This window comes from Dipodomys merriami, unplaced genomic scaffold, assembly GCF_024711535.1.
Source record: "Dipodomys merriami isolate MVZ:Mamm:240054 unplaced genomic scaffold, mDipMer1.0.p SCAF_12, whole genome shotgun sequence".
Classification (NCBI taxonomy): domain Eukaryota; kingdom Metazoa; phylum Chordata; class Mammalia; order Rodentia; family Heteromyidae; genus Dipodomys; species Dipodomys merriami.
In genome coordinates, this window is record NW_027202493.1 from 39558205 (window position 1) to 39583206 (window position 25002).

At 46.2% G+C, this 25002-nt stretch overlaps 1 protein-coding gene across 2 annotated transcripts; it reads right to left on the minus strand.

The window, feature by feature from the left end:
* Nucleotides 1-115: 115 nt before the first annotated feature.
* LOC138823360 (tumor necrosis factor receptor superfamily member 10B-like) lies at nucleotides 116-17442 on the minus strand. Of its 2 annotated transcripts, none has more exons than XM_070016640.1 (8): nucleotides 17263-17442; nucleotides 11740-11827; nucleotides 9209-9316; nucleotides 7421-7532; nucleotides 5602-5864; nucleotides 4613-4680; nucleotides 4066-4236; nucleotides 116-2736 (listed from the first exon to the last, which is right to left on the minus strand). In XM_070016640.1, exons 1-8 carry the CDS (start codon nucleotides 17302-17304, stop codon nucleotides 2584-2586), a joined length of 1005 nt encoding a protein of 334 aa, XP_069872741.1. In that variant the 5' UTR covers nucleotides 17305-17442; the 3' UTR covers nucleotides 116-2583. The 2 variants fall into 2 exon arrangements, with proteins under 2 accessions (XP_069872741.1, XP_069872742.1); XM_070016641.1 differs by having other exon boundaries at nucleotides 2602-2716.
* Nucleotides 17443-25002: the final 7560 nt, after the last annotated feature.

Genomic DNA, 25002 nt, shown 5'->3' on the forward strand with positions numbered 1-25002 from the left:
GGTCCTGAGGTTAGACTCTGAGGCTGGTAAACAGCAGGGGGAGCACAAAGCCTGCTGTGGGTACAGGGAACAGCAAAGCTGGGGTGCAAAATCACGTAGCTACACGGACAGCCACGGACTGGGGATTCCATTGTCATTGTGAAGCACGATCCGCCATGGAGACTAATACTTTATGGTCTCATCTTGTCAGCCCCTTCCAGTTGGGGCCAGGCTTTGGACACTTGGGGCTAGAAAGGTTCCACAAGCCCTGGGAACAGTCATTTCCATAAAACCGAGTAAGATAAGACTTCGCTGGAAGGGCTGATACTGAACACAGATGTACTTTATCTTGTTATTTTTTAAGAGGGTGATAGTAGGGTTTGAATTCAGAGTTGAATTTGCTAGGCAGGCTCTACCACTTGAACTGCAAGTATATACTGTTCTTATCGACTGAGATGAATTCTCACTGATTTCATTTTTTGCTAGGGCTAGCCTCAAGCAACCATCATGTCATAGTCTCTCTCTCCCCCTAGGAGCTGGATTCCAGGTATGATCCCTGCAACTGGTGCTGAATGAGATGTAAAAATAGAAGAAAGAGCCAGGACCTGATGGCTCATGAGTCATCCTACTCAGGAGGCTGAGACTTGAGGATTGAGGTTCAAAGCCAGCCCAGATATGAAAGTCAGTGAGACTCTGCAATTAATCACATATATCAAAAAAAAGGAAGGGGGGGGGCTGAAAATAAGAGCTCTGCTTCAAGTGGTAGAGTGCTAGCTTTAAGCAAAAAAGCTCAGGGACAGTATCCAGATCCTGAGTTCAAACCTTAGGGTAGGCATAAATGAAAGAAAGGAGAAACATCAGAATCTGAACATGTTGGCCATTCTGAGTCTCACCGTCATAGTATTTAAGAATTGATGTTTCAGTGTTGTTCACAGAAGTCATTTGGCTACAGAGGGATATGGTCCCCAAATAGGAACCAAGAATGGCTCTGGGGTTCAGATGGGAAGCACCATCTTGGTCCTGTGTTAGCAAACACTTCACATTTACAAGCCTTCCCAGTTGGGACCATGGCAGTTGTTGGGAACAGATCCCTGGCTCTTTAGTGGGAGGCCAGACAGAACCAGTTCACGAACACACATTGGGTACAGCATATAACACGGAGATTACTTAGCACTTCCAATCGGATCCTTCTCCCACCTCCCCAGCTCGGCAACAGAGGAAGAGTGGAAGTTCAAGAACAGTTACATTAGCTCTCTAGAGGTAGAGAGCCAAAAACACATCATTTTGTGAAATGTGACACACACCTGTAATCCCAGCAGATTTTCGAGGCTGAGATAGGAATAAGGTAAGCCCCAATACAACCAACCCATAATGAATTAATATAAAATTGTCCGTTTTGTAATACTGGTCTCAAGTTATCCAGCTAGAGTTGAAGAAAACTGGATGAAAACAGTAAAATACTACAGAGGAGGAAGCTACTGCTTTCTCCCTTCTATATTTTCTGCTTCTATTGTTACTGAAGCTTGCTAAGTAACCCTGTAAACAACGCAGCAACTGTATTTTAATACACCTGTTCATACAAATACAGAAAACATAAGGAATCAATAGGCAACATACATATCCATCCATAAATAATAGACAAATAAAAAATAAGATAAATCTCACATGCCACAATCTTCTGTAGCTCAGCCTCACCAATAGTTAAGTTAAAATTAAGGGATGATCTACCAGCACCTGAGGGTTGTTTTGTTTTCCTAGACAGGTTGTCATTAAGTAGCCCCTGCCTCAGCCTTCCAAGTGCTGGGATTACAGGCATGACACCAAACGCAATCCGTAATTTCTATTCAGATAAAAAGTACTATGAAAAAACGCCAACACTACATCCGACACATTTACATTCATACAAGGGTGCTCTCCCCACTAAAAAGAAAAAAAAAAGACTTCATTTTCAGTTTGCTCAGTAACTTCTTGAAAAAGTGATAACATCCATTCCAGTGGGATATCTGGTGGATCTATACTAGGATAGTTTCTTTAAGTCCCGTTCATGTAAACTTTAGATATTGTTCCTAAGAGGTTGTTTTTGGTTTCTCCAAGAAAAAAAAGGCACACTAGGGAATATGCACCTTCCTGAGGAAATTCTTTCACTTCTGTGAGTTAGCAGAGCTCACATCATCTCCATAGATGAACTTCCCAGAGAGAACCAAGTGGTTCTCAATTGTGTCCCTGGCGAATTTCTTTCTTTCTTTTTTCTTTTTTTTTTGTAGGTCATGGGCCTTGAACTCAGCTTGGGCGCTGTCTCTCAGCTCTTCAGCTCAAGGCGAGCACTCTACCACTGGAGCTACAGCACCACTTCTGGCTTTCTAGTGGTTTATTGGAGATAGGAGTCTCATGGACTTTCCTGCCCGGGCTGGCTTTGAACCGCGATTCTCAGATCTCAGCCTCCTGAGTAGCTAGGATTACAGGCGTGAGCCACCGGCGCCCAGCTTCCCGGGCGAATTTCTCTTCCAGGGTTTCCAAGGCATCTAGCAGGGCATTGATGGAGGTACGCTGCCCTGCCCATTGTAGCCACTTGAGCAGCATTTCATATAACACATCAGCCGCTGCTCAAGCTTTGGCCATGAGGATGTCATTGTCAGAGAAGCTCCTCTGCCTCATGAGCCTGTCCCAGGTGTTCAATGAAAGGACTTTTCGACAGTAGAGGTAGGGCCACGTCAAGCTAGAAGAACGGACAGGTGAGCTGGAATCACATGGACAATGCTACATCAGGTCGAGGGAGAGAAAAGGTGGAAATGTATGAGCTTCTAGAGCATGTGAACCTGCTGACACAACCCCTCCCCCAGCTACACCTGTACTCAGGATCTGAGGAAATAATCCTGCCCCAAGATGCATGTACAGCATGAGGGGGGAAAAAATGTGTGTCCAAACACCAGTGGCTCATGCCAGCTACTCAGGAGGCTGAGATCTGAGGATTGTGGTTTGAAGCCAGCCCAGGCAGGATAGTCCATGAGACTGTTATCTCCAATTAACCAGCAAAAAGATGGAAGGGGAGAATGCCAGCCTTGAGTGAAAAAGGTAAGGGACAGCACGCAGACCCTTATTGAATGATCTGTTCATGAGGAGCTCAGAGGCTTTGATGGAGGAAATGCGACTTGGAGGAAGTCAGAAACACGGGGGGGGGGGGCAGAGGACGTCACCGTGGCATGGAAATGGAGCTGACATTTTCCAACAGCCTCCCTGAATCAGTGCCAGGCAACAGGGGCATTCATTTGGACCTGACATCTTCCTTGACTCAATACATCCAAAATGTTATCATTCCATCCTGTGACCAGCATTGAGATCCAGGTGGTAGTTTCCTTTCTTTGTTTTTGCCTCAAGTCTTTGGAATCTGGTTTGTGGCTTACCCTGCAGCTCACTCAACTGGGCCTAGCCACAGGTCAGTCAGGAACTCAGACGCCTCCTGGGAACAGCGGTACCACAGAGAACAGACCAGCTTTCACTGGGGCTAAACCCCAGCAGAAGGGGCTGTGAGAGATTGGAGGGACCAGAAAGAGGAGGACAGGAGACTTACGGTTCCCAATGTCCAGCAGGGAACCCTCAACACCCCACACTGACTGTCATGGGGGTCTTGTCAGCTATGGGCATGAGAACTCTGTTGTTGTTTTGTTGTTGGTGGTGGTGGTGGTGGTGGTTGTGGGGCTTGAACTCTGGGCCTGGGCTCTGTCCCTCAGCTCCTCAGCTCAAGCAAGAGCTCTACCACTTGAGCCACAGCGTCACCGGTTTTCTGGTAGTTTATTGGAGATAAAGAATGTCTAGGACTTTCCTGTCCAGGCTGGCTTTGAACCGTTATCCTCAGATCTTAGCCTGCTGAGTAGCTAGGATAACAGGCATGAGCCACCCGCGCCCGGCTCTCAAGCATTAATCATGAACAAACATGCACAGCCAGGGCATGCCTGCACTGCTCTAGGCCTGGGCACAAACCCGAGGTAGACGGTTCTGCAGAGCACCTCAGCCACCCACTATGCCACCCGCAGCCAACCTGCCCAGTCCTTGGCTCCCTCAGACTAGCACCTCCTGCCCACCACTTACCAGCAAACCATCTGCCTCCCCTGGGGACTGTTCATCAGCATTTGTCATTGGGTTTTCTCCTCTCGTTTCTTGCTCAACAGGCAGGCTAGAGGGCAAAGGTCCGCTGCTTAGGGTCTCATTGTTGTTATTATCCTCAACAGCAGATTTTCCTGTGGAACGCCGGCAACAGATCTTGGGAAAATAAAGAGGTGACTCAGAATTCCACATCTAGGGCTCCATGCTGGGTCTCCACCCCCTCCCACGTGGGCCACGTGAAATGAGGACATGCTCAGCTAGCCATGCATGGTTTGCTGCTGTCACCAGGACCCTGGGGCTGTAAACCCCCTGCCCAACTCCCAAGGGCGGGATTGTGTCCTCATGTCTCCCCCCTAGCAAGAGGACACCATGACAGCCCGCTGGGAGCTCAAAAAAGTCCTCCAGAGCCTCAGGCCACCCATGAGAGGGGCAGCAGGGCGGCAGGTTGGCAGGTCAGCAGCATAGGACGCACGGTGCCAAGCCCTCCTCTGAGCTGGGACTGTGGAGCAGCAGCTTTTCCCCCAGGACTCACTCTGCTAAGGCGGGAAGTAATTCCTGAGCTCCACATCAGCAGGCGCACGCTATCCATTTCACCCTGGCCTGCAACAGAAAGGGGGAACCGCCCTTAGTGGGTGGGCGGGGCCTCCACAGACCCCGCCCCCTCCCTAGGCAGAGTGGGCCCACCCACTCTGGGTTAGCTTCCAAATGGGAAGGAGATGGGAGAGAAACTGGGAGTAGAAGTAACACAGGCAAGCTAGGCACCCGTGACTCATGTCTGTAATCCTAACTACTAGGGAGGCTGAGATCTGACGATTGTGGTTTAGAGCCAGCTTGGGCCGAAGTCTATGAGATTCTTCTCTCCAATTAGCCACCCAAAAGGCAAAAAGGGGAGGTGTGGCTCAAGTGGTAGAGAGCCAGCCTTGAGCAAAAAAACTGATGGAGAATAGGAGGCCCTGCGTTTAAGCCCCAGTACTGGCAATAAATAAAAGTTGGGCACTGGTGGCTTACACCTACAATCCTAGCTACACAGGAGGCAGAGATCTCAGGATTAAGGTTCAAAGTCAGCCTGGGCAAGAACCGTAAGAGTCTTACTTACAATTATCCACCAGAAAACTGGGAGTAAAGCTATGGCTCCAAGTGGTAGAGTGCTAGCTTTGAGTAAAAACAAGCTCAGGGACAGCACCTAGCCCTTAAGTTCAAGCTCCCAGACTGACAAACAAACAAACAAGCCCTATCTCTGGTTTGAGCAACGCTGCCTTACAAGCTGACCACTTCTCTGACCTAGCTGGGGGTCTTCCCTCCAAGACCTGGTTCAGAAGGGTCTGGTGAGATTCTGGTGTATTGTTTTTTGGGTAGTGACTGTGTGGCCGATCACAAAGAATAGGAGAGAGTCAGGCTGAGAGGACATGGGTTTGAAACAAAAGGGAGGGTACTTATAGGGGAGACATGGAGCAGGACGGCGGGGGGGCGGCGAAGGGGGGCGGTGGGAAGGGTGGCGAGAAATCTGGGAGCAACACTTACCTGGACGGAAGACCATAATATAAGGACATATTTTTCTCTTCCAAACGACAATCATTATCATAGCTATTGTGCATATGATAGATATGATCCCAAGTATTATGGATATGATACATATCATGTTAGAGGAATTATTAGAAGAAGGAGTTTTCGTGGTGTTGGTCACTGGCTCTTCAAGAGCTCTGGTGCCCCAGGTGGCCTTGGGGACACACTTGCGGTCACTCAAAGGGGTACAGGGGATCTCCTCATCCTCCTCATCAGTGCACCTGCGTACACACAGGAAGGAAATGGTGGGATTCCATGAGCAAAGACCAGCCAGGCGGGACAGAAGAGAAAGTCACTCTGCCTGCCCAATGTCCATAGAGGAGGGTAGACTCCTCATGTCTGCACGGTGCCCCCCACCCTGGAGACTGAGAAAGGAGGGCTGAATCCCTCGGAGCTCTGGGTCCATGGGTTCCTCAGCTTTCAATCCTTCTCTGCAGCAGACCCTGAGATAAGAGCTGTCTCACTCCAGGGGGAGATCACAGGCACTTTTGACCACCATTTAGATACAGCCCCTGCCTCAGTGTTGTGTGTGTGCGTGCTAGTCCTGGGACTTGAACTCAGGGACTGACCATAGTCCTTGAGCTTTACTGCTCAAGGCTATCACTTTACCTCATGAGCCACAGCTCCACTTCTGGCTGTTCTGGTAGTTAATTGGAGATTAGAGTTAATGGACTTTCCTGCCTGGGGCTGGCTTCAAACAGCAACCCTCAGATTGCAGCCTCCTAAGTAGCCAGGATTACAGGCATGAGCCCCTGGTACATACATGGCCCTCGTCAACTTGTAGTACAGTTGATCTTCCACACAAACACCAAAGGGTCAAAAAAGTAATTAACTTTTGGCCCCTAATGTCAAAAACAGGAACAAGATACATCTTAAGGGATTGGGAGCCTGGAGTGAGGCTGCCTCAATGGATCAGGTTCTTCTGAAAACCTTGAGGGATGTGAACACAAAGCCTTATTATGACTTTTATCATAGCTATCTTCATAGTCCTCTGTATATACAAGGAAGGGTTAAAAATCACATATTCCAATGGAATTGGTGTACATATTAACAGAACACCAGCAGTATTCTGCTCATTCTGTGTGTACGCATGCCTATGCCAGTACTGGGGTTTGAACTCAGGGCCTGGGCCTCAGCTGTTTTTGCTCAAGGTTGGCATTCTACCACTGGAGCCACAACTTTTAGGTGATTAACTGAAGATAAGAATGTTACGGCCGGGCGCTGGTGGCTCAAGCCTGTAATCCTAGCTACTCAGGAGGCTGAGATCTGAGGATCGCGGTTCAAAGCCAGCCAGGGCAGGAGAGACCGTGAGACTCCTATCTCCAATAAACCACCAGAAAACCGGAAGTGGCGCTGTAGCTCAAGTGGTAGAGCGCTCGCCTTGAGCTGAAGAGCTGAGGGACAGCGCCCAGGCCCAGAGTTCAAGCCCCACGGCCGACAAAAAAAAAAGAATGTTACGGACTTTTCTGCTCTGGCTGGCTTCAAATCACAATCCTCAGATCTCAGCCCCTGAATAGCTAGGATGACAGGTGGTACCTAGCTCTACTCATTCTTTTTGAAGGCAATTAAACCATGTCTTAGGGCTCATCCAAAGTTTAGGGAGCCTTAAGTCCTAGCCTCCTGTAGCTAAGGAACAAGTCACTTGGTCAAAAGGGAAATGGCAAGTAGAGGGTTCCAGGCTCAGAAGAACTCCAGGGGGTCAGGGAAAGGGGTAATAAGGAAATGTGGGTTGTATAAAACTCCAGGATTATAAGAGCCCCCAACTCCTCCATCTTACTTATCTCGACATCTCTGGCAGAATTCAGGGGTGTTTTGTGTCCAGAAAGTGCCAGGTTTGCATTCGCACACTGTATTAGAGGTTGTGGTGCAAGGACTCTTCTGTACTTGATCTGGAGACAGGGCAAAAGTATGAAGGATGAGCTTCTCTGGTTGCCTCCATGCCCTTCCTCAAGGCATTCCCCACCATCCCCCATTCAGCTCAGCTGAACATAGAAATAATTCTTTTCATTTTTGGGGGGGGGTCCCGTATTGGGGCCTGAACTCTGGGCCTGGGCGCTGTCCCTCAGCTCTTCAGCTCAAGGCTAGCGATCTACCATTTGAACCACAGCACCACTTCCAGCTTTTTTCTTTTTGCTTATATGGTGCTGAGGAATCGAACCCAGGGCCTCATGCATACAAGGCAAGCGCTCTACCACTGAGTCACCTTCCCAGCCCCATAGGAAATAATTCTTAGGGCCACTTTCTGCAGCAACTCACACATAGAGGGTACACAATGGACAGTCCCTCTCTGCTATCACCAGTATATGCAGGGCTACACAAAAGGAATGATTATTATTTACTGTGTTGCCTCTTGTAGGAAGTCTTTTAGACAGACCACAAGGTCTAACACAAATCATCTCTGAGCTCCAGGAAAGAGAAATGCCCTCAGGTGACCTCTCTACAGCCTAGCACTGCTGGAGATCAGGGAGAGATAGACCTTAGGATATGAAGGCACCGAGGTAAAGAGAGCCTTGCACCTGCCAGAGACTGAAGACAGCCTGGCTCAGGGACAGCTGTGAGACCCAGCCCTTTCCACTCCAACAGATATACATATGTAGGCCTAAGATGGGAGTTTCTATGGAAGGTTTTTGCAAAGAGAGGCCTGAGGTTAGGGAGAGTCTTTTTTTCTGTTTTTGTTGCTGTTGCTGCATTTGCTTTTGCTCATTGGCTAGTACTCTACCAACTATGACTGCTCCAACCCATGTCCCTAGGCTTTGTTTTAGGACCAGTCCTGGGCCTTGAACTCAGGGCCTGCACACTTTCCCTGAGCTTTTGCTCAAGGCTAGGACTCTCCCACTTAAGACCCAGTGCCAATTCTGGCTTTTTCTGTTTACATGCTACTGAGCAAGCGAACTCCAGGCTTCATGCATGTTAGGCAAGCACTCTACCCACTAAGCCACATTCCCAGTACTCCTTGGGCTTAACTCAAGGCTAAAACTCAACCACTAGAGCCACAGTGCCACTTCGGCTCTTTGCTAGTCAAGTCAAGACTCCCATACTCCCATAGACTTCCCTGCTTGGGCTGGCTTCAAACCACAATCCTCAGATCTTAGCCTACTGAGTAACTAGGATTACAGGTTTGAGCTACCAGCACCAAGCAAGAGTCTGACCTAATGAGGGTCTCTTCTTCCATATCCCTGTATCCTCCCCCTCTGTGTCCAAATGGATTCTGGTCAAATGCTAAGCAGACCAATGTTGGAGGTGACTTGTAATCTGCCAACGTATCCAAAATCCCTGGCAGTGTACAGGAGACTCAGGGCAGATCCATAACTGAGTTCAGTGGGCAGCGCTTCTGAATGCCCTGGTCTCTTGAGCTTTCCCCTTCCACTGCAGCCTGCCTCAGCCATGTTGGATGGCCTCTCTCCACAGTAGCTCACGGCTGCCTGCGTCCTGACACAGCTGGCCCTCCTGGAGCGCTGCCTGCCCGCCCTGTGGTAAGCTGGAAGCCAGGTCTCTGGGAACACATCAGTTGAAATTCCCACTCCAACATCCCACTCCACCATGCCCCGGGGCCTCTGGCTCTTACCTCCTTTACAGACTAAGCAGCTCCTGCATCTATCGAGGGAATTATTGTGACTGGTGTACTCCTCACCAGCTTTACACGACAAGCAAACCTTCCCTGATAGATAGAAGCCTGAAATGCAGGTGAAAAAGCAGTAGGTGAGTGGATTATTGCTTCTGCATCTACTATACACCTTATGAAAGCCCTGCTGACCAGAAAATAAGGGAAGGGACATGAGAGGTTCAAATTCTTAGTGTCTGTATCAACACAGAAAAAAAAAAAGCCAAGTTCCCTTCACAATGTATTTTTTGGCCTCAAATCTCCCAAATGTTACCCTTTCAACCTAAAGCCAATATAAAACACTGAAGGTTTTTTAAAATACTGTTTTCAAAATCTAATATACTCATAATATTGGCAACCTAGAATTAATGTAACACACTGAAAAAATAAGCAAATGCTTAAGGTGAAGCAGGCCAAGGGAAGGAAATAACCTAGGTCAGAGCAGAAGTCAACAAAATAGAGACTAGAAAAACCACCAAGAAAATTAATGAGACCAAAAGTTAGTTCTCTGACCAGATCAACAAACTTATACCAGCCAATGGAGCAGGGAAAGGTTTTCTTTTTGATTAATTGTAGGGCTTGAACTCAGGGCCTGGGTGCTGTCCTTGAGCTTCTTTGTACTCTAGGATAGCACTCTACCACTTGAGCCACAGCACCACTTCTGGTTTTTGAGTGGTTAATTGGAGATGAGAGTCTCATGGGGACTTTTCTGCCTGGGCTGGCTTTGAACAGCGATCCTCAGATCTCAGCCTCCTAAGTAGCTAAGATTACAGGTGTGAGCCATCAGCACAAGGCTCCAGGGGAAGGTTTTGAAAGATAAACAAATTATTAGAATCCAAAATAAGAGGAAGGCCATTCCTACTGAATCACATAAATGAAAGGGTGCACAATTCTATGAAACTCTACACAGACATCTGGGATCTCATGTGGGGAGGATGGAGATTTAAGTGACTGTAATTAACCCATCCGGTGCCTCACCCCATTGAGGAAGGCCATGTGTCATAGCTATAATTGTATTAAATTCCTGGAACATGCTATTTTTGAAAAAAAACTGTGTTCTTTCCAGTGCCAGGGGATCATGCCTATGAAATTAGTCACTGTGACTATGCAGCAACTTCTTGCTAAAAAAGATCAAGTAGTTGGGTACCAGTGGCTCACACCTGTAATCCGAGCTCCTCAGGAAAGTGAGGAACTAAGTTGAAAACCTGCCTGAACATGAAAGTCCATGAGACCCTTATCTCTAATTAACCAGCAAAAAGCTGGACTTTGAGCTGTGGCTCACTCAAATGGTAGGGTGCTAGCTTTGAACAAAAAAAAAAAAGCTCAGGGACTGCACCAAGGCCCTGAGTTCAAGACCTATGACCGCTCCCCAAAAAAGAATTGTTTGATCCTGTAGAACTCTGATTATAATTTTACACTCTGAAGAGAGAATAATCTTAGGATGGTGCTAGTAATTTTTTTTTGGTTTGGATAGTGTTTCCTTTTTCTGTTTTTCTTTGCCTTGGAATGAATTACTAAATGAAGCATATTGTAAGATTCATGAAACAACTTGAATTATGGATTACAAGAGTGAAATGTCTCCTGAGCTTGTCAATTCCTGGAAAGGAACAAGCTAGCCTTTGATAATGATCAGAATTTGCTGTCTGCTGATGATTTGAGTAAGTGACAAAGCTAGCAGGCAGGATGGACTACTTCATTCAGGAACCAAAAACCCTTCTCAAGTGATCTCTTGGGTATGTCTTTGAAAAAGTATGCACTGACCAGAAACTTGTGGCTCACACTTGTAATCCTAGCTACTCAGGAGGCTGAGATCTGAGGATCACAGTTTGAAACCAGCCCAGACAGGAAAGTCTGTGAGACTCATATCTCCAATTAACCACCAGAAAACTGGAAGTGGTGCTGTAGTTCAAAGTGGTAGAGTGCTAGCCTTGAACAAAAAAAGCCCAAGGAAAGTGCCCAGGCCCCAGCATATGCACACATGCACGAACACACGCACACACGCACACACGCACACACGCACACACGCACACACGCACACACACACACACACACACTAAAATTTTTTTTATTTTTTGTTGGTTGTGGGCCTGAACTATGGACCTGGGCACTGTCCCTCAGCTCTTCAGCTCAAGGCTATTGCTCTACCACTTGAGTCACAGTGCCACTTCTGGCTTTTTCTGCTTATGTAGTGCTGGAATCGAACCCAGGGCCTCATGCATGCAAGCATGTGAGGCAAGCATTCTACCACTGAGCCACCTTCCCAGCCTCAATAATAATTAAAATATTTTTTAAAAATCTCTAGACCCTTAGATCAATCAAAATAGATGAATCTTAGCAGTAAAAATGGAGATAAGTCTTCATAACCCTGGATTTGACAACGGGTCAATAACTACTTGTTGGATAAAGGAGCTAGGAATTGCAGGGAACAGAGACTGGAAGAACACGGAGCCAGGGTAGTGTAGAAGGCTAGGAAGGGGGTCAGTCTTAGGAGGTACCTGGTGGACATTCTTCCATGGGTCTCTGCTTCAAGTCTTGCAGGGTGGCTGGTTGATGGGGCAGTGGAACGGCTGTGGCTAGGTTAGGCTTGATTTGTGGAGAAAACACAGAGCTGGTGTTAGTGTCTTCTAGGCCTCCTCTCACTTCTGTCTCACACTCCTTCCCTCCCCCACCCTCAGCCTTCAAACTAACACAGAACTTGGATCATTTTCCCTATTCTAAAACTTTCAACCAACCAACCAATATACAAATATATAAATAAATACTAACAACCCAAATGACAGGGGCACAGTCTAATTGCTAGAATACCAGGCCCCGAGTATCAGTATTCAGTCCCCAGTATCACAAATTAGATTGCATTTACAGTATATTATCATATATAATTCTACTAGCTGACCACATATGTGGATGTCTCTGTCTCATGTAAATACACTTAAGAAATTGCAGCCAATCGGGGCTGGGAAGGTGGCTCAGTGGTAGAGCGCTTGCCTTGCATGCATGGGGCCCTGGGTTCAATTCCTCAGCACCACATAAGCAAAAAAAGAAAAAGGCCGGAAGTGGTGATGAGGCTCAAGTGATAGAGCACTAGGCTTGAGCTGAAGAGCTGAGGGACAGCGCCCAGGCCCAGAGATCAGGCCCCAGAACTGGACACCTCCCAGAAAAAAAAAAAAATTGCAGCCAAATATAAATCAGACAAAATTCCTATCTAAATGATTTTAAATAGGTTAACTAGGTTTAAATAGGTTAAAGAGGCTTAGCACATTCACACACCCATGAGCAAACAATATCTGCAACGCCTTTTGTTATGTAAAACAGTCAAAATTCATTAAACCACTGTTTCTCCATACCCTAGGCCCAAACCTTACTTCCTCTTGTTACCTTATGTAAGTGGAAAGTGTTCATGGTTTTGTAGCTGGTGTTTTTTCAGTCAGCCTAAAGTCTGTATGACTCATCCATAGAGTGCCTAGTGTTAGAAAGTCCTTCCTTTTTAAAGCTGTGTGCTTTTCTATTGTTTGTGTTGACCACAATGTTTCTCTATTCACTTGTGGATAGACAATTGAGTTGCTCCTGCTCTTTGGCTGCTGGGAATAATGTTCCTAAGGCCATACCTATATGAAATCTCATTGAAGATGAGCACCAGTGACTAATGCCTGTAATCCTAGTTACTCAGGAGGCTGAGAGCTGAGGATCATGGTTCAAAGCCAGCCCAGGCAGACAAATCCAAGAGGCTCTGACCAGCAAAAAGCTGGAAGTGGAGGGCACGGCTCAAGTGGTAGAGCCAGCTTTGAGATCATATGGCAATCCTACTTGTAATGATTTAAGGAGTTGCTATACTGTTTTCCACAGTGTTACAATATAGCACAAGGGTTTCAGTCTTTCCATATCTCCACCAAAACCTGTTCCTTTGAGGAGTTTGTTTGTTTCTGGGGCTGGTACTGGGACTTAAAAAATTCAGGGCCTGAGGCTGTCCCTTAGCTTTTGATGCTCAAAGCTGAAATTCTGCTACTTGAGCCACAGCTCGACTTCCAGCTTTGAGATCCAAGTCTCATGGACTTTCCTGCCCTGGCTGACTTCACAACACAATCCTCAGATCTTCACCTGTTGAGTAGTTAGGATTACAGGTACGAACCACCAGACTTGGTTCTTTTTTTTTTTTTTTTCTTTAGTGTTGGGTCTGAGACAAGCCCTCAGGCTCATGGTGTGGCCTGGGCTGGCTGCAGGAAAAGTGCAGTGCAGAAGTTGTAAATTAACCTAGCGGGATCCTAATCTGTGTGAGCTGGCGGAAGTACTCATCTGAGTACAAAGCCACAAGCCCTCTAGTCACAAGACTGCTAGTCCCCACCCTACCCTAACAGGTGCTGAGAGAGCAGAGCCTTCAGAGCCTTCTAGAGCCTTCCAGAGTCTTCCACCCTTCACTTGCGTCCCTCCCCCAGGCCAGACTTTGCTAGGGTTCTTGCCTCCATGATCCATCACCTGTGCTGGCATGGTCCCTCCAGTCTCTTCACTGTCATTGACCTTGAGTCATTTATGTGCACCCCACCTGCTGCTAAATCATATTGCCCTAGGAGGGAAGGGGTGCAAAAGGAAGTGCTGTGTCTTGTATCTGATTCTCCACCGATCTTTACACAATAAATGAGTAACCTGGGTTCTTAGATGCCCGTTCTAGACAGGCGCCAGCGGCTCACATCTGTAACCCCACCTACTCAGGAGGCAAAGGAACTGAGGATCCTCCTTTGAAGCCAGCTCTGAAGCCAGCCAGAAGAAAATCCGAGGTGAGAGTCTTATCTCTAATTTAACCAGCAAAAAGCCAGAAGTAGAGCTATAGCTCAAGCAGTAAAGTGCGATTCTTGAGCAGAAAAGTCTAAGGGACTTTGTCCATGCCCAGAGTTCTAGCCCTGCCACCGACAAAAACGAAACAAAAAACAAACAGAAAAGGACATTATCTGTAATAATGCTAAGTGTTCTTTTTCAATGTCTTTAGTTTCTGTTAAGCAAGGTATACGTGTGTGTGTGTGTGTGTGTGTGTGTGTGTGCATATTCTTGGGTGTATCTAAAACTGCACATGTAAAATCATGTATACAGATAGTATGTTCTTGGTTTTTTTTTTGGGGGGGGGCCGGTTGTGGAGCCTAAACTCTGGGCCTGGGCGCTGTCCCTCAGCTCTTCAGCTCAAGGCTAGCACTATACCACTTGAGCCAAAGTGCCACCTCTGGCTTTTTTCTTTTTGCTTATGTGGTGCTGAGGAATCGAACCTAGGGCCTCATGCATGCAAGGCAAGCTCTCTACCACTGAGTCACCTTCCCAGCCCCACAGATAGTTGTATAAGTAAAAGTCAAATCATGTATTTTCTCATGTCTAATTTTAAGGTTTGCTTAGAACCTTTATACAACTACCTGTTCTTTAGGGGGAAAGTATGGGGCTGTGTTCCCAAGTGAAAATGTTTTGCAAACCAGATAAACTTTATGGTTTCTTTGTGTCACTTCTGTGTCTGTCCCATAAACTGAAAAGCTAAAAATAACTTCATTTTAAAGCAGTAACCCTTCTGCTGCTCATATTAACCTTGGGCACACCTGAATTTCAGAAACCATCTTGTTTGTGCTGAAACTGCTAAACCATAGATTACTTGAACAAAGCTACTCTGAAGTCAAGCCCCAGGGCCAGCATGCATGCACGCGTGCGCGCGTGTGCGCGCGCCTACACACACACACACACACACACACACACACACACTAATAATAATAATAATGTAAATCCTATAAGGATTTTGCTCAGGTTTGGATAGGTTTGAGTGAGTCCTCCTAGATAATAATAATGTAAATCCTATAAGGATTTTGCACAGATTTGGATAGGTTTGAGTGAGTCCTCCAAGAGATCCTGTGTGGTTGGCAATGTTAAGAACAGTGGGACTTTAAGGGGTTAGGAGGCACTGGTGAGGTGATTTTACATCATTGCCAGCCTGATCTTAAAAGGCCTGAGTCAGGATTCACCCCAGTGCTCTCCAGTCCACACCTTCCTCCTCTTCAGACTCCGCCCCTGTGGTTCCCACCTTTCCTACCCAAGATGCCACACAGTCAACAGGTCTCTGGTGAGACCTGGGGCACTGCCCTGGACCTTCCAGAACAGTGAGCTAAAAATACACCTCTTTACACCTGACCCTGCTTCAGGCATTTTGTTGCAGCAATGAAAACAGGTTGCTTTGTTGCTTGGGTTTTTAGGCACTGTTTTGTTTCACAGGCCCGTATCCTGGGAAGGTAGAATTGGCCAGTGCTTCTACAACAGGGACTTGGAAATTGCTTTTGTTCTATAAAAACACTGATTCACTGACACTGGCGGCTCATGCCTGTAATCCTAGTTACTCAGGAGGCTGAACTCTGAGGATCAGGAGTTGGAAGGCAGCCCTTGTAGGAAAAGCCCATGAGACTCCCATCTCCAATAAACTGCCCAGAAAAGGCTAGAAGTGGCACTAGCCTTGAGCACAAAGAAACTCAGAGACAAACAAAGGAGGAGGCAACAATGCTTGATAAGAAATTCACTCAAGGACTGGGAAGGTGACTCAATGATAGAGTGCTTGCCTTGCATGCATGAGGCCCTGGGTTGGATTCCTCAGCACCACATAAGTAGAAAGAAAAAAAAGCCAGAAGTGGCGCTGTGGCTCAAGTGGTAGAGCGCTAGCCTTGAGCTGAAGAGCTGAGTGACAGCAAGCAGGCCCAGAGTTCAGGCCCCAGGACCGGACCCAAAAAAAAAAAAAAAAAAGAAATTCACTCATTACCTTACCCATGTAATTGTAACCCTCTATACGGTATTTTCAAAATAAAAATAAATAATAAATAAATAAAACAACAAAAAAAGCTCAGAGAAGAAGCTCAGAGTTCAAGCCTCAATGCTGGCAAAAATAAATAATAAATATAAACATATAAATAATATATAAATATAATATATAAACGTGTTATGTTATATATAATAAAATAGAAATAAAATAAATATATGGTATATAATATGTAAACAATAAAAGTAAATAAATAATAAATATAAATAAAAACATCATTACTTGGGCCTTCAACTTAACTAAAAGCCAGGCATCTCTCCCCCCACTTTGCCTTTCGCTCCTTTGCTCTCTGTCAGTCTCTCTTGTTCCTCGGACACCAGGAAATGGTTTGAAAAAAAAAATTAAAAAGTTTAAAAAAAGTGTTTTTTTCAAAGTTGTAATTGTCCAGAGAGGTTTCCATTCAACATGTCTGTTTGGGTACAGTTTAGCGACTAAAGAAAAACAAAAAAGAGTGACAAAAATTCCCCTAGCCAGCGTGTGGGTGGCTCCTGTTGGTAATTCTATGGCCGTAAAATCGAAAAACCAAAAGCCATCTAACAAATCAAAGCAGCCTGGGTAGACAACCCAGACAATCCAGGCGACGGGTCTCAAGTTAACCAGCAGGGCACCAGCCCCGAGAGAGGAAGCTGAGCCAGGGCGCGAGGCCTCCGTCCCCAGCACCGGCAGGAAAGGGGGGGCGGGGAAGGGTGCTGCGAGCTGAGGATGGAAGTTCAGATCTGGTCCGGAAAAGAATCCGTGACACCCTGATCTCCACTTCCTCAGCCAAGCTTCTTCCTGGAAGTGCCTGGGCGCACACTCACACATCCGCACACTCACGCACATCCACGGAGGTGGTGGGCACACAAACACACATCCACGGAGTTGGGTGGGCACACTCACGCACACCCGCGGAGGTGGTGGCACACTCACACCTTCTCCACCCTGCCCGACATGGCGCCCCGACGCGGGAGCTACAGTACCCCACCCGGGGGGGGGGAATCCGCGGCAGGAAAGAAATGTGTGGAGGGGGGTGTCAGGGTGCAGGCCCCGGCCCCCCCTCCTGCCCGGTGGGCTTCTCCCCAGCCGCGGCGGGTCGTCCCGGGCCTCCGTCGACGGCAGGCTCCGCGGTGCCCGCACATGCCCGGCGGCGGCGGCGCACGGCCGGGCCCCTGGGCATCCCGCTCCCCGCTACATTCCGGGCCGGCTCAGGACTCACCAGCAGCAGCAGCAGCAGCTGGGCGAAGACGACGAGGGCCATGGTCCGGGCCTGGCCCCCGGGGTGGGGTGCTTCGGCTCTTCCGTGGGGTCGGCGGGGTCAGCAGGGTGGGGTGCTTCGGCTCTTCCGTGGGGTCGGCGGGGTCAGCAGGGTGGGGTGCTTCGGCTCTTCCGTAAGGGTGGCGGGAGCTAGGAGAAGCGTTCTCCGTGCGCCGCGCGTGCAACTGAACGCCAGGTGCACTCGCCGTGCCCTCTTAAAGCAGCGCGAGAGTCTGCGCGAGTGGTGTTGCAACATCTTCGGAGATCCCGCCCAGAAGACCCGGAGAGGCATGTGCAGTACCTACCAGCTTTCCCGTGTTTCCCGGTTGTCTCCTCTCCCTCCCCTCCCACTTCACCTCAATCTCCCCCTCCCCTCAATCTGCCCCTCCCTCTCTCTACATCTCTCTCTCTCTCTCTCTCTCTCTCTCTCTCTCTCTCTCTCTCTCTCTCTCTCTCTCTCTCTCTCTCTCTCTCTCTCTCTCTCTCTCTCTCCTCCCTCTCCCTCCGCCTCTCCCCGCTCTCCTCTTCCTCCCTCTGCCTCTCCCTCTCCCTCCCTCCGAAACCCCCAACCTTAGATCTCAGCCTCCTGAGTAGCTAGACTTACAGGGCATGAGCCTCTGGCGGCCAGATCAAGGAATATATTTGTATGAAAATGGAACCATAAAATCTGTTGGAATTAGGAGGAGGAGGAGGCAGCCAAGAGAGGGAGTGAGTCTGCTTAGAGCCCATTGTGTCCACATGGTGGAGGACGGGATGATGGAATAGGATATTTGACTTGGATTGTGTAAAATGGATAATGAATGATTTTAAGATACAAATGTAAGTGTGCTGTGGATAAGACTTCCCTGGTAACCCATTACTTTAGCTAGTAACTGTAATTGTAACTTTGTGACTCTGCTTCTGCTGTTTTCTGAGCACTGGGAGCCCTAACCCAGGGGACCATCACCACCTTTTGTTCTATTCCCCTGCTTCCCACAAGCAAAACCTTGGCGGGAAAATCTTGGCAGGGAAATTTAAACTTAAAGTGTGCATTTCTTGTAACAATCCTTGGCTAAAACCAATACCATCCTCCCCCTCCCCCACATGTCCCCAAATGCTTAAAAGCCCCTGTGGGCTGGCACTGGGGGCTGTTTCCTAGGATCCCAACTCCAGGTGTGGTCCTGGCACTTGCTCAGTAAAATGTTTTACATTTTCACTGCGGACTGAATAATCTCACTGCCCCTCCCCCCTACAGTGTGACTATATGGAAATATAAAAATGAAAACCCCACTTGGACAATTAGTATAAGCCAATTAAGTCTTTTAAATTGATGTGAAGTGCCCACTCCTCAAAGACCACCAGAGACTCAGACACTCGAACTGCAAAATGCAAGGTTTATTCAGAACAAGCCTAGGCTCCGCCTAGTCCCATATACTCTGACACAGCAGACAGAGGGAGGAGACCCCCCCAGCAACATTTCAGTGGGGTTTATAAAGGCAAAAAACACAAAGTGACAAAAAGAGACATTATCCAGGTGTTCAAACAGAATTACATGTGAATACAAAACTGATTGGCTCCGGGCTAGGGCTAGGAACATTCCAGGGCAGTTAGTGACAGCAGGGAGTTACAGAACGGGATGGACCATCTGTTTGGGGGGGTAGTTGTGGTAATTTGTACAAGTTCTGTTCAATTTCAACACATAATAATACCTCTCAGCACAATGACACTTCTCAGAAACATCTTGGTCAACAGGGCTTAGGACAAAGGCAGAAAGTTAAACATAAAATGTCGCCTGAGCAAGATAAGAGTTACCTTGTTCTCTCATTCCCCCCCTCTGTTTAGATCATATTCTCAATCTTGGAAATATCATACTCCTGAGCCAGAAACATGCACGGAAGAGTATTTGTAAGTTCTGTGTAACATGATTATGGCCCCCCAATCTAGTTTTTATTAAGCAAATAAGGCCCAAAGGTACTACCTGCATTGATAACACACTCAGGTTATTACCAGAGCCAAACTAGGCTGTGACTATAGAGTAGATTTCCAGTCACTATGCACTGAAGTGCCTAAGGCAAGCAAGCCAGTGATATACTTGCCCCCAGTATCCACTGTGGGAATAGAGAGGGTTTCTGGATATCACCCAAAAGAATGTCCCACAAGATCTTAGCTTTAGCAGCTTTCAACCGGGAAGCAGTCTTAGGTGATGGAATAAGGCAGGCAGGAGTTCAGTCTACTTTTACCACTGGTGGAGGTGGATGGAGGTGGTCTGTGTGAAGATGTAGATTTCCTCCAGGTGATTGTCAGGCTGTCATTGAACTTTCTCAGTGGCCCCAAGGAACTGTCACACCTGGTGCTGGGCTGCAAATTTCTACACAGACTGGTTAAGGATACATTACATAGGTTTGGCAGGCCTTGGACCCACTGATTTTTAGGACCGTTTAGACAATAGCCCTGGGCAATTTAACAAAATAACTTTCTTTCTAACCAGATATTTTTGTAAATAAGCACAGAAAGCTTAGTCTTGTAACTATCTCTGATAGATGCAGTCTCCACACTTGCACACCTGTTAACACTATTAATTATTTTTATCTATTTTGCCTCGTTTTTCCAAAACTGACTCTGGACTCTTGATCTTAAAGGGGGTTGATGGGTGAAGGCCCATCTTCTGTAACTTCTTCAAGCTGACTTCAGGGGTGTTGATCCTACCTAGCCAGGAACTTATAACCTTAGTCTATTTTACAAAGAGGTTATCAGGGTTAGATGTATTAGATGTCATTAAGAACAATATTTTAACTTTTTACAACTGCACAGAACTTTTCTCTGACTACAGCAGTGTAGCTTGTTTAGCACTCTGGTTTGTAAAAGCATCTTTCTGGATGACTTAGGAATGCAATCTCTAGTGACCCTAACAATGCCTAAGTTACCTATGTAGACCTTCAGGAAGATATCAGTAGAAACACACTCTCAGGTTTACAAACTTTTTTCCTGACCAGACGAATTTCATGTAGCTGGTGTCAGCTCAAAAGTTACTGCCAATTAGAGCTTTTGGCACATAAAGGGGTTGAGATTTAAACTATCCTCCAAATTTTGTAACATTAGCTTTTTACTACTATCACAGAGGACTGGCAAGTTCCTGTCCCTTACAAGGTAGATAGTCATGGCCATTAGGCATGCTTACCAACTATCTTCCCATGACCTCCTGGCTCTGACCAATTTTTGAAGGGCCACACAGAAATGACTCTAGGATCTGACATTTCTGCCATCCAAGCAGTGGCTTACTGCCTCTGGATGCTCCTTTACTGCTCTTGTCCCGGGGAGTGTCTTCTCTACACTGAGATAAATGCCTCATTGGCATTTCCCTTAGCTGGTCGCTGGACTTGAACTCGGGCCCTGAGTGCTGTCCCTCAGCTCTACAGCTCAAGGCTAGCACTCTGCCACTTTGAGTCCCAAAGCAACTCTGCTTGCTCTTTCAGCACTCTGCTGGCTGATTAGAGGTGACAGTCTCACAGGGACCTTTTTTCTGCCCAGGCTGGCTTCGAACCAGTTTGCAGATCAATGACTCTTATAAAAAGGCCACTTTACTGCAATTAAAAGCAACAAGGTGGTCAACATAGAAGTAGCTTTTAAGCATACTCTTACTTGAAGCTTATTAAGAGCCAAAGTTACATCTGACAAACTTGTAAGAATCCTCTGTGCTTTGCTCTGGGCCTGCTGGAAACTGATAAAAAAAAAAAAAAAAACTGTCAGAGCAAACTGGAATAGCAATTCTTTTGGTAATCCTAATTTTTAATTTGTACACTTTGAGGCAAGTATTAAAAACAATTTTCCTTTTAAATTTCATATCCAAAAATCCATTCCTAATTTCTTAAAGCCTTTTATTAATCTCTTTTAATACTTTATACTTTAGTTTCATTTGCTGAAATGTTCTGAAAAAATCCCTTAAAATCTTGAGGCTAAGTGTACTCATTGTCTCTTGGCTGCTTGTTTTAAAACAGATACACACTAAAAATTTTAAACTCAAATAACAATTTTTCCTTAATGCAAAAATTACAATCATCATAACTGTACCAAGAAGCTAGACTTAACACCTTTATAACTTTTAAACACATCCGAATTGTAAAACATCATTAAAAGCAAGTCACATTATACAAATAAACTTTTTAACCCTGTTTTTAAGGTCTTAATTTTAACACATCCAAGGGGCAGTTTTGGCAATACTAATCAGATCACCACATCAGTAATTTTTACCATCATGTTTCCAGTGTCTATCTGCAGGGAAAAGGGACAACACAAAGATGGGCCACTGGGCCCTCCTATGGAATGGGCACGCATCCGGTCCGACTCTTTAGGGTTGGATGAACTGCGTATGTAATTGTAACCTCTCTCTGTACAGCACCTTCATAGTGACAATTTTAAAAAGTCATTTTAAGCCAGGTCCTTAAAATAATTACACTTGTAATCACAGCTACTCAGGAAACTGAATCTGAGCTTCGTGATTTGATGTCAGCTTGGCCAGTTAAGTCTAGAAGAATTATCTATGATCAACCAGGAAAATCCCAGAAGTGGATTGTTTTATCCAGAACGTTTCCTGAATACCAGAATGAGATCCAGACACAATGAAGCTAGGATATTTTATTTCTCATGCACAGGGACCACTCTGTCATTTCGAGGGACAAAGAACAGCCCCAAACTCAAATAGGTCAGGGAATATAAAGGCAAAAACCACAGAGGCCTCTTACAGGGGGTCAGTGGTAATTTCAAAATCAGCAAGAAAGCAAGTTACAAAGCAGAACGATTTTATAAATGGTGATTACAATTTTAATAATCAATTAATGCATAGTTCTCATCCTAGATCTTCCCTTTGTTCCTAGTTTTGGGTTTAGCTGACATTGACCAGAACATACTCCTAAATCCGCCCTAGTTTTTCTGTTATAGAATCTCAGGAACCTGGTGTTTAACCCCCTGATTTACTCAAGCTATTGTTGTATGAAAATTGAAGATATAATATTTGATTTAGGTACTTGGGCCATGTAACAATTAGAAGCCTCTGCTTATCAATAATGAATGATTTTGTAACTTTTTGTGGTTGTAAATGGAACTGTAACTCTGATTCTGTTACTAACTAAATGTGTCATTCCCATCTTTTGTTCTGTTCCCCAAGCTTCCTGTCAAGAGTCCCTAGGCAGAAGGCCCTGGCGGAAATTGTGAAAACATTCGGAGTGACCATTGGCCAAAATGGACAAAGACCCCAACTGTGCAGATTTAAGTCCTCTCCCCTTCCAGCCAAAAATGCTTAGCAGCTGGTGCAGGCTGGCACCCAAGGCCTTGCCCTAAGATCCTTGGGCATGGTCCTGACGCGTCAGTGCTTTATTCTTTTGCTCAAATAAAATTTAAAGCTACAACTCATCAGTGGTTTTGGAGTCCTACTGTCGATTGATTCCTGGACAATCCAAAAAAGCCTTTATCTCCGGGTTTTTGACTAACCTGGAGGTTTTCTTCAAAGGGAGATCCTACCTTTCAAGTTTGGCCTTATTCTTATCAATCAAAGCTGACTGCAAAGGGTCAAGTTTCATGTTTTGGTATATTTGCTGAGCAAGCATAATCACACAGAAAACGTTGGGACATTGGTGGTCAGCCTTGCAGACTCTCGGTCCTGTTTTTACTCACTTTGCAATTCTCGGCAAAGGGCAAGCCGCAATTTTGTTCTTCTTTCTCAAGTTTGCACTTAGGTCCTGAGACTTCATTATCCCAGTCAAATTCCGTTCTTCCTTGGTCAACCTGCTTAATTTAACCTGGCCCTAACATGGATCTGTGGCTCAAGTGGTAGAGCACCAGATTTTGAGCAGGAAAAAAAAAGGCAATTAAGAACACTTATCTTACCGGCAGGTGCACGCATGCACGCACACACACATACACACACACACACACCAAACAAAAACTCTCTGATCCCCTGGCTTCCTCTTCTACACACCTACTCCTTTCTGCCTCATCTCAACTTCTGCTTTCAGCTACCACAGGGAGCAGAAGGACAGGCAGACAAGCCGAAGGCCAGGAGGGGCGAGGCTGAAGTGAGGGTCTCCCTGCAGCCCTGGTCCACCCGTGCCCCGTGGCTCACGTCCTGTCGTTGGGTTTCAGTGCCAGGTAAACGTCACCATGCTCCTGGGTTTCAGGCAAGCCCCAGGGACCTTGCCTTTTGGATGGATTTCTCTCTCCCTATTTTATTATTTTTTCGGCGGTACCGGGGTTTGCAGGCGCCCTACCACTGGACCTTGCGTCCCCTCCAGAGTGAGATCGCTGGTGGACTTCGGCAGGGCGGCTGCGGGGAAAGCCTGGACAGCCGAGGAGGGGACCGAGGGTGGTTATTCAGCGGTGGGAGGCAGGTCCAGGAAGGGATGCCCGGCACCGGTCGCAGGTCCCCGTGTCCACATGTCCAGAGTGGACCGGGTTATGGTGCACATTTTTCTTCAAACCTATTACCCCGGTCTTCTAACACTATTGAAAAAAACCAAAACTTACTCCTCCACCCCACCCCCCACCTTACTGAAGCCTAGGCAGTTAGGGGCTTCCTTTCCTGTGTGGTTTGTATTTCCATACACATTTTATTTGTAATAAAATGTTCACCTTGTAAAAGCCTCCTGGATCTTTTATACAGTGCCAGTACCAGGGCTGGAACTCAGGGGTGTCAATTTTACTTTTTCCCCTCAAAACTGGTTCTCTTCTAGTTTTTGGCAGTCTCTTAGGCTTCCCTGCTGGACTGGTTATCTAACTGCAATCCTCAGATCTCAGCCTTCTGAGTGGTTGGGATTATAGGTGCGAATTACCAGCACCTGGTCCTGCTGAGATTTTTAATAGGGCTTGTGTGCAATGTAGAAATCATTGGGAGGAATTAACATCTTCACCATCTTGAGTCTTCCAGATCATCAAATGGATTTATGTAGATTCTTAATCTTCAGGATGTTTTTGCAGATGTTTGCATCTTGCAGGTCTTGTAAAAGCATTCCTAAATATTTTTGGTTAGTAGAATTGACAGATTTATTTTCAAAGTGTCACTGCTTTACACAAATACAATGGAGTTTAGTACACTTTTTTATCTTGTTTATATTATTTCTAGTTATTTTGTATATTGTTTAAGATTTTGTATGCACTATGATTTCTTAAGTAACAACAGTTTGTTTTCTCTGAGCATGTTAATAAATTAAGATGTTTAAATGCTTATCTGACTCCTGACCTTAGAAGGAAAATATCCTATGACAGTTGGATACAATGTTCATGTACTTTTTCTTCAAGAAAGCATTATCAGATCAAATTTCTAGTTTCATTTCTAGTTTACTAAGAATTCTGACCAGGAAAGCTGGCTGAAATTTGTCAAAATATTGTATGGGCTTTCCTTCTCTGTGCTAATAAAATAAATTTGACTTTCAAATGTTAACTGAATTCTTAGGCTATATTTCACTTGTCACGATGATTACTTTCTCACTTATTTCTGGGTGTGATTTGGGTGGCCTGCCTGCCTGTCTTCCTTGGTTCCTTCTACTCTCTTTTTACTTCTGTGATCTTGGGGCTTGAACTCAGGGACTGGATATGTCCTGAGCTTTTTTGCTCAGACAGTGCTCTATCACTTGAGCCACAGCTCCACTTACTTTTTTGGTGGTTAGTTGGAGATAAGAGTCTCATGGGCTTTCCTGCCCCAGGGGCCTTCAAACCACAATTCTCAGATCTCAGT

What these genes read in the sequence shown, in the direction of transcription:
- LOC138823360 (XM_070016640.1), bottom strand. Translation starts at nt 17,304, where the DNA reads ATGGCCCTCGTCGTCTTCGCCCAGCTGCTGCTGCTGCTGCTG. An exon ending in AGCTGCTGCTGCTGCTGCTG is followed by an intron (nt 11,828 to 17,262) that starts GTGAGTCCTGAG and finishes CCACAAATCAAG; the next exon opens with CCTAACCTAGCCACAGCCGT. An exon ending in TTACTTCCCGCCTTAGCAGA is followed by an intron (nt 4,237 to 4,612) that starts GTGAGTCCTGGG and finishes TATTTTCCCAAG; the next exon opens with ATCTGTTGCCGGCGTTCCAC.